Source organism: Anabrus simplex, chromosome 1 (assembly GCF_040414725.1).
Source record: "Anabrus simplex isolate iqAnaSimp1 chromosome 1, ASM4041472v1, whole genome shotgun sequence".
Classification (NCBI taxonomy): domain Eukaryota; kingdom Metazoa; phylum Arthropoda; class Insecta; order Orthoptera; family Tettigoniidae; genus Anabrus; species Anabrus simplex.
Window position 1 is genome coordinate 1158515481 of NC_090265.1, and position 20515 is coordinate 1158535995.

General features: G+C 40.5%; 1 protein-coding gene across 1 annotated transcript in view; it reads right to left on the bottom strand.

The window, feature by feature from the left end:
- Positions 1–18681: 18681 nt before the first annotated feature.
- LOC136877034 (zinc finger protein 84) overlaps positions 18682–20515 on the bottom strand; it is a 73986-nt gene continuing 72152 nt past the window's right edge. Inside the window, exon 5 of the mRNA XM_067150839.2 lies at positions 18682–20110. Within this exon, the coding sequence (XP_067006940.2) occupies positions 19685–20110 (426 nt within the window). The 3' untranslated portion in view covers positions 18682–19684. The remainder of the gene's footprint in view (positions 20111–20515) is intronic.

Sequence of the window (20515 nt, forward strand, 5' to 3'; positions counted from 1 at the left end):
GCTCTCAAATTTCAATTTGTGTGTTAATATTGGCGATACTGATGATAGCTACATGTGCATGTGGCACGAGGGTATAGCAGGTCGCGGAGGCAACGAAATTGCTTCATGTCTCTTCCGTGTTCTCACATCCCATAACACTACTAAGATGAGACTGACACTCTGGTGTGATAACTGCGCCGGACAAAACAAAAATCGAATGATTTTGATGGTACTAGTGTACCTAGCAACACAAAAGCAGTTTGAGTAAATAGATATGAAATTTCTTGTCAGTGGCCACAGTTATATGCCATGTGATCGCGATTTCGGTGTGATCGAGAAACGTAAGAAAGTGTGTAAAGCCATGGTGCCGGAGGATCTCCATAACATTGTTAGGTCGGCCAGGATTAAGAAACCTTTCAAAGTAATAGCTATGCAAAGTAGCGACTTCCTCGATTTTGCTTCTAAGGCCGATGAGTTCTTGAATATTACGAAGGTACAAATAAGTAAGGTTTCATGGATTCAGGTTTCCTCCACTACTCCCACGACTATCAAAACTAGGCGCACATTCAATGCTATGGACGAGTGGACAACACATCAAGTTCTAAAAAAAGGGAAGAAAGTGCAAGACATTTTAACTTTGAAGTTTAGCCCTTCCAATTCTGGCAGCAAAATTTCAACAGAGAAAAAAAAAGATCTTCTGGCAATGCTGGAATATATGGATCCAAAGTATCATGACTTTTATAAAGAACTTTGTAAGTGAGAAATGCTGGGAACCTTTGTGTAAGAAATGTTATGAATGAACGATATTAGACCTACTTTGCTGTCTCATATTTTTGTCAACAGTTGCATAGTATAGTATGTTCTTTAATATATGCCGTTCAACAACGTAATAATATTGTCATTGTCGATATCATGCTCCCTGCTCCTCACACTTGTATCACTTTCTAAAGACATTTTTCATGGCACTTATATCTTTCCCAAAAACTGTACATTTGTTGCACTTCTGTGTCTCAATGAGCAGAACTGTACTACACTGTTCTATATCATTATCTTTCTTTTAACTTAAATGATACCTGGAAATTGTCAAAATGTAGTAAAACATATTAGTTTCAACGTAATATAGTTTTCTTTAATTTCCCACGATTTTTGATTTTGGCACATACATCGTTTCCCAGTTCCACTTCACATATTAATAAATTAAGATTCGTAGTTGCAAGTAATGAAATGTTGGAATATGCGCACGGTTAGGGTCTTAAAATGCAATTCAGTGATAGTTATGTTTAAGATCAGAGTCACCTATTGCGATCGATGTACATGTAGTAGATGCTTATAGTAGATTCATGCTGTAGTAGCATTTCAGCTGATGGTGAAGGCAGACCTCGACGCAGTCCAGACGGCACCAACTTATATTTTCATGCCAGTAGATAAAGATTCATTTCAGGTGCAGCCCAGCAGCTCGATGGGTGGAAACGACGTGCATTTTACTCATTTATGTGTATTGTGTTGCCATGTGTGATCATTTATAAATGCTGAAATCTGTTGGGGGGTTCAAGTTAACCGATATTTAGTTAGTCAGATAGGAACAATGATAACTATGAAAGGCAAGGCGGAGTGGACAGGTACAATTAACATTTGCGACGGCGAGTGAATGATATAATATGACCCGATAGACTTTGGTATATCCATAAGATTCTACATTTCTGTGAATTTGTGTTAAATAATTATTTCCGGTTTATGATGGACAATGCAAGATGGACTCGGTCCTTATTTAATGTTAATGAATGCATATGATTTATTTTACGTTGTTCATTTCAGTTGTTCATATTCAATCAATTGATTTTTTTTTAATTAAAATGTGATCCTTCCAATTTCTGTTGCGATTTATTTGAAAACTTTGCCTTAGTGTAGAATTTACATTTTATGATTGGCAGTATCTATAGCTCAGTCGTCGTTATCTGAATGTGACCGAATACTCTTCGAAGGGCCATGCCCTGAGTGGAGTATCATGCGAACCTTCTGAATACTAGTCGGCAAATAATTTGATAGTTCATGGTTATCTACAAACCACGGCGTCCACGAACGGTCACAGTATATATAAGATATATTTAGACAAATTCGAATGACTAGGGCTCGGAAGTTGAAGATCTATAAGTTGCCTGAAAGAAGACCTATAACTATAAAAAAGACCTAAAACAGCAAAAGGGCGTAAAATGCAATCCAAATTCATTCATAATTTTAGTTTTATTTCATATTTAATGTTAAAAAAATGCAAAGTTCCGTTGGTACCAGTATGAAATACAGTGCAAAAATATATGAGTGAAATACTATCGTAATTCTTTCAGACATATATTCTTAGATTGACATAACAAAAAAGAAAAGGAATTCCATATTTGTTAAAAAAAACCACAGAATTTAGAATAAAATACTTTTTCCACCTAGAATGAATTCAGTGAACGAGCAATGGACATCCTGGAGAAAGAAATTGAAATTAGCATGACTGGAATCATACCGTATTTGGCTTAACCACATTAGGGTTATAGAAGTTGGAATTATAAAACCTTACCTCATTTCACTTTGCGGTATATCACAATAGTCATCTCCAGGTTCTTAGGTGTAAAGGATCGGTTTGCAGACAGCGCATTGCAAAATATCGAGAAACTTCTCTGCACACCAACGGATGTTAAGGGTTCATACTTAAAGCACGCGAGACTTTCCTCTTCAAAAACACTCACATAAAAATTTTCTCCTTTCAATATTTCACTTATCTTGCATATAATTTGATACCCCTGTTTTTTTTTCAAGCACTAGTTTCAATTTTTCATTTAATTTGATTTCCTTTTTCAGATATGGTTCAAGTATACAGGGTTATTCACCTAACATGTTACACGCACATAACTTCTGAACCATTAAAGATATCAGCATTCTGTTTTCATATTCGTAAATGGTACGTAGGGTCTTGTAAAATAATGTGCTACTTAGTCCTGTGAGGTGATTAACAACCGAGATATTGATACTAACTCCATATTTTTAAATGGAACGGCACAAACTCATACAGCTGATTTAAAAGTTCATCTGCGTTCAAGTTGAAATATGTAAGTATTTTCAAAATCGGACAATTACTTTTTGAGATATAAGTAAGAACAGCATGCGCTGTTTTGCACGCCGCATCAGACGGCGTGAAATCGGGCAATGAGATATTGAGGCGCAGGCAGTTTCCTGGGAGTGAGTTCAGCCACAGAATGGATACCAGGCATGTAAGCACCTCGTTCACATGTGATGGGTTTGCAAAGTCTGTATGACAGGCGAACACATGACAGGACAGAAAGGGTTGATGTGTTTAAAAGGAATAAAATAAGTACTTTGCCTTGAAAGGAACATAACGAAAGCTATAACTGTCACTGGTTTTAGTGTACAGTTCATACTACTCTATGAGTTGAGAAATAAACATAACACAAAACACCGGGAGAGCTCCTTCTAGAAAAGCAAATGTTCAGATCTGATCGAGGTGAGATGGCAGCAACACTATTACGGTACTTATGTTTTATTTTACACGCATTAATCTCCGCAGAGCTCCAGCGCGACTGTAGTAGCGTGCATTCGGGAGAGCGTAAGTTCGAGTCCTGCCTCACCCTACCTGAACGTGATTTTCATGGTGTCCCAAGTTCAACACCAGGCAAATACCGGATAGGTACCTGTGTGATAGGCCACGGCCGACTTCTTTTCCAAATCCTTCCTATTCCCATCCGTGAGGAAAAACGCTAAACTGAGCGCAACCTATTACATGTCAAAACAAAACAATGCAACTTTAATCTCCCTTCCCCGTTGTGTGTTCTCCAGTCATACAATAATGTTGCACACCCAGAGTATGTTACGGTACATCACATTATGTTTACAGTACAAGTGATAAGCTTTAACAGCTTCATTTCAAGTAATGTTTACAGTACAAGCCTGGTATCCGTTCTATGGCTGGAATCAAAGCCAGGAAGCAGCTTGCACCTAAATATGTCCTTGCCCGACTTCACGCCGTCTGATGCGGCATGCAAAACCGCGCATGCTGTTCTTATTTATATCTCAAAAAGTAATTGTCCGATTTTAAAAATACTTACGTATTTGAACTTGTACGCAGTTGAACTTTTAGGTCAGCTGTATGAATTTGTGCCGTTCCATTTAAAAATATGGAGTTAGTATCAATATCTCGGTTATTAATCACCCCTTAAGACTAAGCAGCACGTTATTTTACAAGACCCTGGGTACCATTTACGAATATGAAAACAGAATGCCGATATCTTTAATGGTTTAAAAGTTATTTCTGTGTAACATGTTTGGTGAATAACCCTGTATATGTATTTACTACAGACAATATGTTTAAAAGGTGATGGATGAACTAATGACGATTCAAATTTAGAATGAGCAGTAAAATGTAGTCGAAAGAAGGTGAAATTGCAAAAAAAGCCAGCAAGACCTAAAAAAGACCAATAAGCCAAAAAAGGACGAATTTAAAACCCATAATTTTTTGCTCTATAATGTACATATGTATTGTTGGGCCTCGTCTTCGGACACTCAAGAAAAAAAAGGGGTTTCCTCAACTTCCGCGCCCTAATTGAATTGCAGTATAGTTCCCTGTCTTATATACACCGTGATTTCTTCCCTTTGAATCATCAAATACTATGGCAAGAAAGCTTCATTAGAAATTGAAAGAGGTGGTACAATGTTACGGTACTTTGTTTCTGTTTAATTCCATTTGAGATATAAATAAGAACAGCATGCGCGGTTTTGCATGCCGCATCAGACGGCGTGAAGTTGGGCAAGGGCATATTTAGGTGCAAGCTGCTTCCTGGCCTTGGCCATCATGTACAAATTCCATAAGAGAAGATAAAAGATAAGGCAAGCATTTATTCTCAATGAACATAGTAGAGTAACTATTCAGTAAAATAATGTTATAATCGCTATAGATTTTAAAATATGATGAGAGATCTAAATTTTCTTGCGTTGGAGTTCTTTAATGCTCCAGAAGGCAACGATAAGGAGATGTCACATTTAAATGTCCTCATATGCCACAGACCTCAACCAGGATTGAACCTGCTATCTTTGGAACAGAAGGATGATTAACTGACTGCACTACTGAGATTGGATTTAAGTATTTGACTGTTCCATTTCTTTTACTTCTAATTCTTAAATTATTTGTGATTAAAGGCAGAAAAAAGTGTATTTTTAATTCACGAGTTTGAGAATCAAATTTTAGACCTTCCAAAAAGAAAAAAAATCGACAATATCAACGCACACATTGCAATCAATAAATTTGCATTACAGCATAAAAATATTCTGCAATACTGCCTCATAACCTGATATGAGTGTGCAAAATGAAATGTATAATATAAGTTCTAAAATAAATACAAGTCAACTATTGAATTTTCACCACTAGTGCGAGAGGTCTGCTGCAGACAGGAAAACTGAATCTCCTAGAAAGAGAGGTAATACGACAGGAGATATATATTTGTGGCATATCTGAAACACATTGGAAAGATCGAGGTAATTTCCACACGGAACACCACCAGGTAGTACATATCAGGGGGCACAAAATCCGGACAGAATGGAGTTGCGTTCCTTGTCAGCAAGAGAATCACCTGGTCTGTGCAGTCTTATAAACCCATACATGACAGGGTTATGAAGACGACCCTTATAGCCAAAGCAAGGAAACTATATCTGATACAAGTCTACATGCCAACAACGGAAGCCTCTGACGAAGATTTGGAGGCAATCTACAGTGGTGTAGAAAATATATTAAGACAAACTCCATTGAAGGAACTTGGTTTAGTTATTAACGACTTCAATGCCAAAGTAAGGAAAAGTGTATAAGACCACTGAAAGGCACATTTGGAACGTTCGGATTAGGAGTAAGAAATTAACGAGTAGAACGCCTCATTCAGTTTGCAACTGAGAATAATCTTGGCATAATAAATACCATGTTCCAGCACCAATCGTGAAGAACGTTGATCTAGGTCAGTCCAGTAAGCAATATACACTGACTGACAGAGCAAATGCAACACCAAGGAGGAGTGGTTCGAAAGGGATGAAAGTTGGGGAAAAAACAGAGACGGCACGGACGAATAATTGATGTTTATTTCAAACCGATATGCAGGTTACACAATGCGCACGGCATCGACTCAGTAGGATGTAGGACCACCGCGAGCGGCGATGCACGCAGAAACACGTCGAGGTACAGAGTCAATAAGAGTGCGGATGGTGTCCTGAGGGATGGTTCTTCATTCTCTGTCAACCATTTGCCACAGTTGGTCGTCCGTACGAGGCTGGGGCAGAGTTTGCAAACGGCGTCCAATGAGATCCCACACGTGTTCGATTGGTGAGAGATCCGGAGAGTACGCTGGCCACGGAAGCATCTGTACACCTCGTAGAGCCTGTTGGGAGATGCGAGCAGTGTGTGGGCGGGCATTATCCTGCTGAAACAGAGCATTGGGCAGCCCCTGAAGGTACGGGAGTGCCACCGACCGCAGCACATGCTGCACGTAGCGGTGGGCATTTAACGTGCCTTGAATACGCACTAGAGGTGACGTGGAATCATACGCAATAGCGCCCCAAACCATGATGCCGCATTGTCTAGCGGTAGGGCGCTCTACAGTTACTGCCTGATTTGACCTTTCTCCACGCCGACGCCACACTCGTCTGCGGTGACTATCACTGACAGAACAGAAGCGTGACTCATCGGAGAACACGACGTTCCGCCATTCCCTCATCCAAGTCGCTCTAGCCCGGCACCATGCCAGGCGTGCACGTCTATGCTGTGGAGTCAATGGTAGTCTTCTGAGCGGACGCCGGGAGTGCAGGCCTCCTTCAACCAATCGACGGGAAATTGTTCTGGTCGATATTGGAACAGCCAGGGTGTCTTGCACATGCTGAAGAATGGCGGTTGACGTGGCGTGCGGGGCTGCCACCGCTTGGCGGCGGATGCGCCGATCCTCGCGTGCTGACGTCACTCGGGCTGCGCCTGGACCCCTCGCACGTGCCACATGTCCCTGCGCCAACCATCTTCGCCACAGGCGCTGCACCGTGGACACATCCCTATGGGTATCGGCTGCGATTTGACGAAGCGACCAACCTGCCCTTCTCAGCCCGATCACCATACCCCTCGTAAAGTCGTCTGTCTGCTGGAAATGCCTCCGTTGACGGCGGCCTGGCATTCTTAGCTATACACGTGTCCTGTGGCACACGTCAACACGTTCTACAATGACTGTCGGCTGAGAAATCACGGTACGAAGTGGGCCATTCGCCAACGCCGTGTCCCATTTATCGTTCGCTACGTGCGCAGCACAGCGGCGCATTTCACATCATGAGCATACCTCAGTGATGTCAGTCTACCCTGCAATTGGCATAAAGTTCTGACCACTCCTTCTTGGTGTTGCATTTGCTCTGTCAGTCAGTGTAGGTATCAGATATGCTGATCAGGAAGAGATGAAGGACTTCCATGGAGAATGTTAAGGCTAGACCTGGTGTAGACTGTGACTCTGACCACAAACTGCTATAAGGGTCATTCACAATTCCTAAAAAGGAGGAAAATGCAGAAATTAACTGAAGTTCGGAACATACGAACCTTTTCAACAAAACTTCGAGGTTAAGGCTAACTTGTGAATGTTCATCGGCAAAATATCAAGGACTGGGTTGGGAAACTGGTTAGTGCGAGAGGAACAATTCAAGTTAATAAAAAGAAACTCTATATGACAGATGTCACTATACAACTAGTAGAAGGAAGGCATCATGTTAAAAGCAATCCGACTGATTTGGACTATGAGGATTGTCTACATCAGATCAACCTGAAAATCAAATGAGCTTCCTATCAGGACAAAAACTCGTTCCTGAGAAATATTTGCTCAGAGCTTGAGCGCCATATCATACGAAACAAAACCTGTGACTTCAGAATTTGACCATGTAATTCAAACCCCAAACACAGGTAATTGTAGACAAGTGTGGTGTAAAGGTCACAGATCCAGGGGGAAATGCAGAAGTATGGTATGATGAGAGAACTACATGAATTTGTTCAAGGATAATCAAGATCATGCCAACCCACTGGATGGACCTGCTATCTTACAGCCCGAGAAAGAAAAGACCACGAGTCACCTGGGATGGATGGCATAACTGCTGAACTACTGGAAGCCATGGGTGAAATTGGATCAAACAAAATCCTACAGCTATGCAATACCATCTGGAGGAGTGGGAGATGGCCGGATAAATAGTGTCACTCTAATCTTCATTCCCATTTGCAAGAAAGGTTCACCGAATGTATGAGTGGGAATCAAATACAGTATAAACAGGATTTTATTTTTTATTTAAATTCATTTATTGGAAAACACACAACAATTACAATTTACTTTTGCACATATGAGGTGCGGCAATTAAATAATGAAACTACGCCCCTCCTACTCCATGGTCGCATGGTGGGAGGTTGTCATTGGAATGTAGTTGATCTTGATCCTTCCTGAGCAAGCACACTTCGTTTCGTCGTTCTACCTGTTTAGTTTGCTTTTGAGACTTTGTTGTAGCGGACGCTGTTGTGTAGTCGTGCCGCGAACATGGTGGACATAAAACTTAAGCAGCGCATTAACCTGAAATTCCTAGTGAAATTAAAGAAATCACCCACAGAATGTTTTCAAATGATAAAGTAGGTGTTTGGTGACAATGCTGTCACGTGCACGAGTGTTTGAGTGGCACAAACGGTTTTCTGAAGGTCGGGAAGAGGTTGAAGATGATGGACGTCCCGGACGACCTATGACTGTCAGAAGTGAAGAAAACGTCCAGAAAGTCAACGAAATTGTGCGGAAAGACCGACGTCAATACCTACTATAAAGAATTCCTAATCAAGCTAAGGGAAAGAGTAAGGAAGAAAAGACCAGATGCATGGAAGAACGGCTCATGGATTCTTCACCAAGACAACGCACTGTCTGTGAAGCAGTTTTTAGCTGACAAGTGCATTCCTGTGCTAGAATATCCTCCGTATTTGCCTGATCTTGCTCCATGTGACTTTTATCTTTTCCCAAAAGTGAATTGAAGGGAACACATTTTCAGTCTGTGGAACACGTAAAAGTAAAAACGGCAGAGTTGTTGTACAGGGTGACAAATGATGACATACAACATTGCTTCGAACAGTGGAAGGCACGTATGCAACGGTGCATAGATAGGGGAGGGGAGCATGTTGAAGGCGATAAAAGTGCATTGTAACTTTGTTTGCAATAAATCACATTTTTCACATCAGTCTCTTTATTTAATAGCTGCACCTCATAGTTTCCTGCTTTGGAAATGCATTTGTCCCAGCGTATGGGCAGCTTTTTGATGCCCTCATCGAGAAGAACAGGGTCGTGTCGCCAGCCAGTTGCATACAAAGTGTTCCACACTCTCGTCATCTTCAAATTCTTGCCCTCCTAGAGCTTCTTTAAGTGATCCGAACAAATGGAAATCGCAGGGCGATAAGTCCGGGCTGTAAGGGGAATGATCAAGTATAGTCCAGTGCATTTCCTGTAGCTTGGAAACAGAGCTGCAGTATGGGTCTGCACATTGTCGTGGAGGAGGAGGACCTGTCGAATCTTTCGGTTTTGTCTTTTGCGGCAATATGCAACCCTCGCCTTGTTCAACAGCTCGCGGTAGTAAGCAGCATTGATTGTGTGTCGCTCATGCAAAAAATCAATCAGCAAAATGCCTCACCGGTAGAAAAAAAAAAAAAAAAAAAAAAAAAAGGTTGCAAGAACCTTGCCAACTGACAGTCGAGTCTTGGCTTTCACTGGTGCTGCCTCCCCTTTCTTCCGCTACTCCTTACTGGCTTGTTTGGATTCGGGAGTGTAGTGGTGGACCCATGTTTCGTCGCAGGTGACGATCTGACTCAAAAATGCATCACCTTCTTCTGCAAACCTTGCTGTAAGACTAACAGACCTCCAAACGTCTCAACTTCACATTTTCGGTCAAAAGGCACGGAACCCATGTGGAACACACTTTATGGAACTGTAGGTTATTTGTGATGATTGCTTGACAGCTCCCGTAACTGATTCTGACTTGTTCTGCAATTTTTGATACTCTCACCCGTCAATTATCATCAATAATGTCTTCAACCGCACAAACGTTTTCGTCTGCAATGCTGGTCCAAGGACGACAATCGTGTTGCTGATTTTCCACACGTTCTCGTCCTTCCTTGAACTTTTTATGTCAGGCAAACACACGCGTCCTTGACAATCTTTGATCACCGAACTGTGCAGTCAATCTCTGGCAAATTTCCGCCGCTGTAATTCCTTCACGAGCAAGAAATTATACAATTATGCGTTGCGCAGTGGAGGGCTGCACCTGATGCTCCGACATCGTGAGCGTTACTGACGAAACGGCGGGAAATACCTAACAGCAAGCTCTCCCCACTCCTAATGGTCCCGCCTAAGCATAGCAGAAGCGCAGGACCAGTCCTACCAACTGTTGATGTTCAGGAACAAAAATCCCGTTTATATTTGATCGACCTTTGTATGTTCTAACTACAGAACACTAGCTCTCATCCCTCACACAAGCGAGATTCTTCTCCATATCTTTCGTAATAGGATGAAAAACTTTCTACTTCCTGAAGCTGAAGAGCAATGTAGCTTTATCAAAGGAAAAGTCATCCAGGATAAAATTCTGAATGTCTGGCAGATTGTGGAAAAGGCCATAGAGTTCAATGTTTCGACATTTCTATGCTTTGTTGATTACACCAAGGCATCTGAATTGGTGAAATGGACACCTCTTTAGACCATTCATCTAGAAATTGGGGTCCCACAGCACCTGGTGGTCCTTGTACGGAATCTTTCATCAGAGTAACATGGCGACTGTTCGGATTAACCAAGTAATGTCCAGAAGCTTTAAAATGGAAGGTGGTACAAGACAGAGCTGCATTCTCTTGCCCATCCTATTCAATATCTACACTGAGCAAAGAGAGAAAAGTACTCTAGGACTGGGAAGAAGGTATTTCCATTGGGAGTAGGAAGATCAGAAACCTTAGTTATGCTGATGACACGCTGATTCTGACAGCTAGTGCGCAGGAACTACAAGTCCTCATGGAGAAGCTGATGTCTGCAAGTAGGGAATATGGCTTGGAAATTAACAGACTAAAGACGATAATGATTGTCGACAGATAGAAAGCCAACCAACCAAACGTGAGGGAGATAGCTTGCTTCGAGGTCATTCAGAAATATGATCCATGATATCCAATATAAGAGGGTGTTCCAAAGAATTCAAGACAAGAATCAAAACCACCACAAAATTGAATAGGCTATAGAATGACCATATTGCTACAAAGAACACCAAACTGCAACTAGTTCAATTTTTCATATTCCCCATTGCCAGCTGAGATCTGGGCATTCAAACATGCAGATAAGAGGCAAATGGAGAGCTAAGAGACATGGGTTTACCAACGTATTCTCCTAATTTCTTAGAGTGAACACTGAACTAATGCGTCTGTGCTGGAAGAACTAGGCATACAGCCAGACTAAGCTTCGCAAGCGGATCAGCCAGGCCTACCTTCCGGTATGACGGACACATCCCCAGAAGAGCAGGCACCCTGGAGAGGCTTGTGGTGGAGGGGAAGATTAATGGCAAGGAATTGCAAGGAAGACATACAATCAGATATGTGGACCAGCTGCAGCCTCTGGTGGAGAAATCTCTCCATGAGGCAACGCTTATTGCGACAGACTGCCAGACTTGGAGAAATAAAATCAGGTCTGTGAAATCATGAATGCTACAATGCCCCGTCAAGGGTAGAGGATTGAGGAGGAGTTACCCATCCCATATTCAAGTATTACACACCAAGATTTTTACATGATAGCCTTATACACGATCTTTTATTTTAGCTTTCGGGGTGTCTGGGGAGCTTACACGGTAAGGCAATACCACGGTTGGCGGCTCATTTGCCGAGAGATACATTGCTTCATGTCTGGCTGGGGTGATGAACCGAAAAGTTTAGTTTAACATATGTAGTACTGATAGTGCATTCATGATGTGTACATGACAATCAAAATATACAAGTTGGTGACAGCATCAGGACTTCACTTTTATATTTTAATGTCCAAATTTCTTATCCACGTAATCACTTCCGGTGTTACTTCATAGAATTCCTCCACGGAATCAGGAAATGCACATTCTAGAACTAAGTGCTTGATAGACTGCACTTGAGCACCACAGTCACAGCAGGGAGAATCTACCCATCCCCACAGATGTAAGGCTGCACCAGTTCTACCAACAAAACATCAGAACCTGTTCAGGGTTGATCATACAGCATGGGGCAAACTGAAGCCAGTCAATTTTATGCTGGGGTCGGAGATGTCACATAAGCCACAGGGAGACATCCTCCACTCTTCTCTCCAGGCATTCCTGGAATTGAACCGAGGACATGACAGGTCCAAAGCTGTCTTCCACACTGGTTTTCTTGATTTCACCCTAGTTGTAGTGTACTGCTTTATATCTTGATGTATAGGAAGGGCCTCATTCTTCACTATTCTGCACCATAAGCTGGAAAGTGCTTGTTATCTCCTGATATGAGGGGGAGAGATATTACAAAGGAGAGGCAACCATTGTACTGGAGTCGAGTACAGCATGCAGGATACAATATGAATTGCCTGGCGAAGTTGGATATCAATTAGGCTGCACTGAGAGCTATTTAACGTCAACTGCCAGGTCCGTAGGAAGAAATGTCCCGGTGGCCAAAGCATTTTTTCTTCTATGCATGTAGTAAATAAGCAGTACAGCACAATTCGAAGTGATATTTCACTTAAGTGTTCAATGTACATACAAAATACAATAAAAATTCCCAGCACACCAAGGTACCGCCGTGGCCCCACTGAAAAGTTCACTGCATGGTTTTGCCTAGACGCCCAGAGCGATACTAGAAGCTTGCATTGCTTGATAGTACACATTGTAGATAAGAGAGCGTGCCATGATTTGTTTACTAGCGCTTAGGACTACAATCACAAGGCACTCATTATTTTACAGTAGGGTGTGTGTGAAATACTTGCGAGATATTTCTTATTTTACCAGTGAACGGAGAGATTAGTTATAAAAATGAAACGGTTTTCTTCTCGAACTCGGAAGATAATGATGCTAGCCCTTCGGTACGAGAATTCTGGTATGTAGTGTCCATGTCAAACTGATCTATTACGTTTTGCAACACAAACATTTCTTCACCGAATTAAATTTGAAATATATTTATTTCCTCTTTACTCCTTGCCAAATGCTCAATGGTAATGTAAAATGTTGCTATGTTGTCAATTTAGAAAATGCTAATACACTCATGTTTATGCTGTATTTACTGCGATAAGCGTGGAAATCAGCTCAGGTATGGGTGTAACAATTTGGAAGAAATCAGTGTGGCCTATTGATTAGGTAAGCATAAGCTTGGGGTGGAAATGAGAAATCACAGAAAACCATAATCAGGTTTCCCGACTGTAGGATTCAAACCCATAATCTTCAAAATCTTGAGCTTGCGAGTTAGCTAACCCGGCACACCTAAGTGCATGGTTGGACAAATACTCGCATACTGCCAATAAAAGGAGGTTGGATTAATAAAAAATAGACTATTTTGGAAACCAAGCACGCCAGGATTTGCTCCGAGGCCATAGTGGTACACTAGCATAGGGAATTCAACAGCTGAGCAGTCCGCCGGCCCAGCAGAGAAATTCATATAGCAACACCTATCAGAGGTACTTTGTACCGCCGTGGCCTTATGAGACACTCACTCAGCGGTACAATGTACCGCTCTAGCAGCCAACGTGTTAACCATATTCCAGCACAGTACTCAGCTGCAGAGTACACCATGGCCAAGGCAGAAGTTCGCAAAGTATTGGTGTCAGCTCCCCATGAAGTTCCAGCCAACTTTCTCAGCAGGTTATTCTGGGTCTTCAGTTTGGCGGCTGTTTTTTCTACGTGACTTCGATATGTCAGTGATCTGTCTAATGTTACACCTAGGTATTTTGGAGTACTATTGTATTTCAAAAGTTGATTCCTGAACCATATCCTAGGTTGACAATTAGCTTTAAGTTGTTGAGATGGAATGCGGCCACTTCTTTCTTCAAAGGACTTGGTAGAAGTCTCCATTTCCTAAAGTATTCATCCATCACCTGTAGATCTTCAGACAGTATATCCTCTGTCTCCTTGAAAGTAGATCTCTATACTGTTAGGTTTATATCATCAGCATAAATGAATTTCCATGCTGTAATTTCTGGAATATTATGGATGTACAAATTGAACAGTATAGGGGCTAAGACTGAATGCTGTGGTAAGTTGTTGTTCAATTTTTGAAATCTACTCCTGGAATTTTCAGAGAATACCTGGAATAATTGATTACTCAATTCATTCAGTAAAATTCTTTCAAGAATAAAATTCACAGTTTTTAGTGATTCAATTCTACATGAATTACATACACTTTTCAGGTACATGTTTTTCCCTTTTTGGGCATCTTCAGCCTATTGACAATCTTCTGTTTGTAATACTCAATTCATTATCGATGAGAGTAATCACCTTAAGACAAGGTACAATCTTGATGAGCTTCAGGAGGAACCCCTCTCTCCAGACAGTCATAGGCTGTGGACAGATCAAGGAAGACAAACATTTTTACATTTCTTCTCAAAACCAATCTCCAGATATAATGTTAAGGCAAGGACTTGGTCACTACAGACTCGCTTGGGGCAGAACCCAGCTAGCTCTATTGGGATCAGGTGTTCAATTGCAGGAGCTATCATGTTCAGAATTAGCCTTTCCATTAGTCTACTGTATATGTAACACACAGTAACGAAATCAGCCTATAGCTCTGGGGTAGAGAAGCATCCTTTCCTGGCTTCAGTATCGAGATAATTTTGGTTCTCTTGAATAATGGGAGTACATGACCAAAGTGCAGTATACTGCTAAAGGACGCCAACCAGCGTACAGTTGTGGGGCCACAGTTCTTCAGTAGATCTGGATATACACCATCAAATCCAGCTGCTTTACAATTCTGGAGGGAATTCAGGCCATGCTGTACTTTCTCTGGGGAAAATGGTCGAGAGTATATGGTATGAGATTCAGCTTCTTGTTTTAACTGCTTGAGCTCAGATAAAAAAATTTTGCTGTATTTCTTATCTTTCATGGGCCTGGATGAGGAGACAAGGTAGTTGGCAATGTTCTCTAAATTTATAGACGATTGTTTTCTAGTTGGCTTGTTTGAAGAGTCCAATTTTTGGACAAGTGACCAAGCTTTCTGGCTAGAGTGAGTAAAGCTGAGCCTTTCAACAGTTTTATTCCACTTTTCTTTCCTGGCACTGTCCAAGGATGCCAGGAGTTCAGTAGCTTTTTCATGACTGTTGTCTTGTTCATACTCTTTGCATATACGGTTAGTTTCCTCACTCCACCTAGGTATGTAATATTTAAGGAATCCTCTCGGGATACTTCGCTTAACAGCAGCTTTGATTAGTTCCATGAAACTATTGTAGTTCTCAGGAGATGGTATTACCCATCTTATATTAGAATCAGTGTACATGAAGTACATTATCCAGTCAGCTTTCTAACAATTCCACCGAGCTTTAGGTGTTGATCTAATTATTGGGATTTGCAGACCAATTTTGTAGATAATGGGGCTATGTATTAATAGGTGATGTAAACAGTAGAACAGCATGTATTGTGTTATGCTAAGCGAAGCATTCTTCTGTTATAGAGTGCCGCTTTCGATTCATTCGCAAATTTCCTGGCATCCTACCTCCCCATAGTAGTACGGTACATAATTTAGTGAAGAAGTTCCACACCACCAGCTCCATTCTTGACAAGAAAACATGCACAAGACATACTGTTTTAATGCTAGTTGCTTTACGTAGCACTGACACAGATAGGTCTTATGGCGACGATGGGACAAGGAAGGGCTAGGAGTGGGAAGGAAGCGGCCGTGGCCTTAATTAAGGTACAGCCCCAGCATTTGCCTGGTGTGAAAATAGGAAACCACGGAAAACAATTTTCAGGGCTGCCGACAGTGGGGTTTGAACCTACTATCTCCCGAATACTGAATGCACTTAAGCGACTACAGCTATCGAGCTCGGTACTGTTTTAATGCATGACAAGCTCGAAGAAATGGGAGCTCTCCTGGAAAGAACTCCAATTAAAAACCCCTGTTGTCTCTCGCCATACAAGCTAATGCATCATTAACTTCTGCACACAAAGCAACAAAACTGTTAAAAGCCAAAACCTACTGCTGCCCAACATTTAAGAGGACCTGACAATTCAGCTAGGGTCTGGTACTGTAACTGGTTGCTTCAGAGAGTTCATGATGGATATCTTGACCTAGAAATATTTTTTAGTGATGAGGCATGGCTGCAGTTAAGTGGCTATGTAAATAGTCAAAACAATCACTAGTGGAATGAAGAAAATCCACACCAGCTGCATGCGCATCCACTTCACGATGTAAAGATAGGAGTTTGGTGTGCAATAAGTGTTTGCAGAATTATAGGACCTGTATTTTTTAATGAAACAATAATTGCAGACTGATATACAGACTTCATTCTCAGGCCATTCTTTGAAAAGTTGACAGAAGGAGTAATGATTACTTGATGCAAGATAATGCAACGGCACACACTGCTAATAGGTCTATGGTACGCAAGACCAAGTAATGTACAATGAAATATGCCAAAGTACATGCCCTCTTGTGAACTTATCGCCCCATCGTCCTATTACGGGAAGTTTTCAAAAATCGTGTGGTTAACCCCTTGATGCTGACATCCATACGTCGTATAAACTTCCTTTTCTTCACATGCTGCCGACCTGCCGACCTCTATGCGTGATATAGACCCTTGTAGGTCTACCTTCATTTTGTTCTAGCTCATAAAGTTTTATAGTTGTAGAGATGGAAATGGATCTGTGCCTTCCTTGTATGTATGAATCAGCCCAAATTAACATTTCCTTTTTTTCCTTCCAAAGAGTTCGAAATAGTCTGACCTCTTTCTGCTTGAGAGCATATAGACTTAAATTTATGTAACACTACATGAAGTTTCCTTATGTAGATTAATGGTATAAATCATCAACTTTTGACTGATATGCATGTTATCATCTGGTGAGGATTCCTATAAATCTTTCAACACCGGAGTACATGATAACCAAGACCAAGTAATGGACAATGAAATATGCCATAGTACATGCCCTGTTTCTCATGAACTTAATCCCATTAACCTGGGAATTGTGCTAACTGAATCTTTGAACTATTTTTCCTGGTTATTCCACCAACGTTCTTGAGGCAATGATTACCCTAGTTTTCATTGCACTGTGATGTGAAACAACCCATGCAAATACAAGCACAACACTTTCATTCCATATAAAATGTGGAAGGTCTGTTCTCTATTAGTAGACTATAAAGTCAATGAATGTAAACTACATTCTTCTGAGACTACTGTAAACGTTTGAAAATAATCTGAGTTAAATTGTTGTACCAGTGAATTTTTAAAGACATCTCTGCATTTTCTTAGTGCTCATACCTGAATCACCTCTGTGCACTTAAATGATCTGTGTCACTGAGGGGTTACGGGTTAACTATTCTGCTAGATTTCCTGATTTAAATCCCTGTGACTGTTACCTGTGGGATATGTTGAAGGCAAAGTGTATGTGAACAACTCTCACATAAGAGAACATTATACAAGTTATTTTGAACATCACATAGGCTGAGGTTCGCCGAGTGTCTGCAAACCTGTTTATGAGGTGTCAGGCCTGTTTGACAGCTGAGGGACAACATTCTGAAGATCAAGTGCAATGCCAGGTAGGTTTAAGCCCGATAATAGTTTCACCAGAAATAACTTTCTATAAATGTGAATTGCCGCAAAATAGTGGGGAGGAAAGGTGCGCGCTATACTGACTAGCGACTGAGTGTCACTGCGCCAACCATGTTGTGCTCTGAGTGGTGCTGCAACTAAAGCTAAAAAAAAAACTGTACAACCAATAGTAATTTAGCTTAAAATGTCAGATAGGTCCAACAAATTCAAGATCTGAAATGTACCCAGCCCTTTATTATAAAATATTATAATTTTACACATTTGTATGCAAGTTTATTATTTTAAAGGGATTATTCATATGAAGTCTTAAATTAGAAAAGGTAATAATGTTATCACTATCATCATAATTACCGGTTTTATATTCAGATGCCTCTTCTGTTATCAGTTGGTGGTAGTGAGTCAAAACTGGCACTGTACACAGAGCAACTAACAGTAACTGAATCTGGAATACCTTTTCTCAAGAAATATTCTTTTAATATAGACAGGAGAAATTGACTTCTAATCATTTACTACTCATTCAGCCTTTAAAAAAAATTTCAATAGTGGCCTGATAATTTGTCACTATACATCTAAATTTCTCTCACTCCCTGCATCATCATCATCATCATCATCATCATCATCTCACACCCAGACAATGCAGGCCATCCATGGGCAAGCCGAACATGTCCTCAGGCACTCCTGGCACTAAATGCCATATGATAAATATATGTTATTCCATTACAAATACAAACATATTTTCTATTTTTTGTAAAAAGGAAGACCTACCAATAATATGTAGAGCATTAATGTATTTGAAACAAAGTCTGGAGAAAGTGCTAATGATTGTATTCTTGGACCTGGAATACAATGCTGAAATATCAAAAAGAAGAAAATGGTAACTAAATAAAACATCGCACATTAAAAAGGAAAAAAGACAAGAGCATAACAAATTTAATAAGCATACAAGCATCAAAATGCTAGACTTAAAATTACAATGTTCTCCAGCACATTGCTCCTAATTTAGAATTTTTCTTATGAAAAATGTCCTTTAGGAAAAAAATATATTATATTGGAATAAACCTCTGATCATTTCAGTAAAGATGAGAGATCCATGACTATGATACACAGTTCACTATTTCATTCACCACATCAGAGGTATAAACATTGATTACATGTCTATTAGCATGTACTCCACTCAGATTAGCCCTTCATTCCTAAGAGATATTACAGCAAAGTTATTTCCAGTTTTGCTTCCACTGACAATAGAAGTTGTTCTCCACAACAAGAAATTTATGAGAAAGCACAACTTGTTTTTTTTAGTATCTGTTAGAACTCTGTATTTGTGTATGATGAAGGTATTTTCTTTGTATTCATGTAAGTATTTTACTGAAAATTACTACGACTGAGAGGGATCTAATGATTGGCACTGCTTGCTAAATATCACATCCAAGGGCAAAACTTGCTTCCAAATTCAATACCTACTACAAGTAGATATATGCCTTTATTTCAAAATACTGTTATTCTAATTATGATTTTGAAGTTCATTATATTTCAAACAGACCTCCTAAAACAATATTTAGGACACACAACAAGGACTCACTACTAAGTCAAATGCTTTTTAGTGCTTATTTGGAGGAAGGGAGAATTACTGTATGTTCTTGTGTAGAACAAGAACCTGATTACTGGTGTGCTTTTCATGAGTAAACAGGGCATTTAAATCCACCCAAGAAAAGGCTAATATGACCAAAATAGCACTTGGCATTTTACTTTCCCTTCCTACAGGCAAATTCTATTGAAGGCATTCTATTTCTGCCATTTACACCCTGTAAAGAAGGTAAAACAGTCCTTCAGCAGCTGGTGTCATACCATAGCAATGCTACTGAAGTATATTCATTTAGGACTGGAGCTTCATGGCTGCAGCTGGCCTCATTTCAAAGCTTCTACTCAATGTGAGACTTGGTGTGACATAGCAAGTTTGACTTCTTGTTGAATACCTTGCCACATATTGGACAGGTTAAGTTCTTCTCATCATTCTGAAGATGGATCTTTTTGTGCGAATTGAGATACCAATGGAAGTGGTAGCTCTTCCCACAAATATCACAAATGTGTGGTTTATGGTCACTGTGGGACTTGAGATGCTTTTGGAGCATGGCTTTGTCACTGTAGCTCTTGGAACAGATTCCACAGACATGAGGACGATCTCCAGTGTGTGTCCGCTGGTGTTTTATCAGATCAGCACGCCGTCCGAATTCCCTCCCGCATTCTTCACATGGAAACCTCTCACCAGCATGCACCTTCAAGTGAATGTTGAGGTTTGTTTTCCACTTGAATGACTTGCCACAGATATCGCATGTGTACGGAGTATCCTGAAAAAAATAAATTGTTTGTAAATGATTGAAACAACTGGTTTTCTTACAAGGGAAGTCAATGAGATGTTATACTCCAATAAAAATAAAGAGCACTCAATATTAATTCGGGCACATATAGTTTTCACTTTAGGAATACACACTAGCTCAGCTACCTGCATGCAAAATTTGAACAGAACTGGAGTGTAACAGCCTGAAGACTTCTCATTAGTCATACAGGCTAGAATTTTTAAAGATCATTATTATAATAACTTCTTTGAGTTATCAACAAAGTTAGTCTACTACATCATAACAAGAGTGTGCAAATATTACACATGCTCTATGTATAGGTGTTCTGTTACACGTCCCTTCTTAATAATGAACTAGTTTCAATTATACGATAATGATAATAAAACTTGAAAAGTT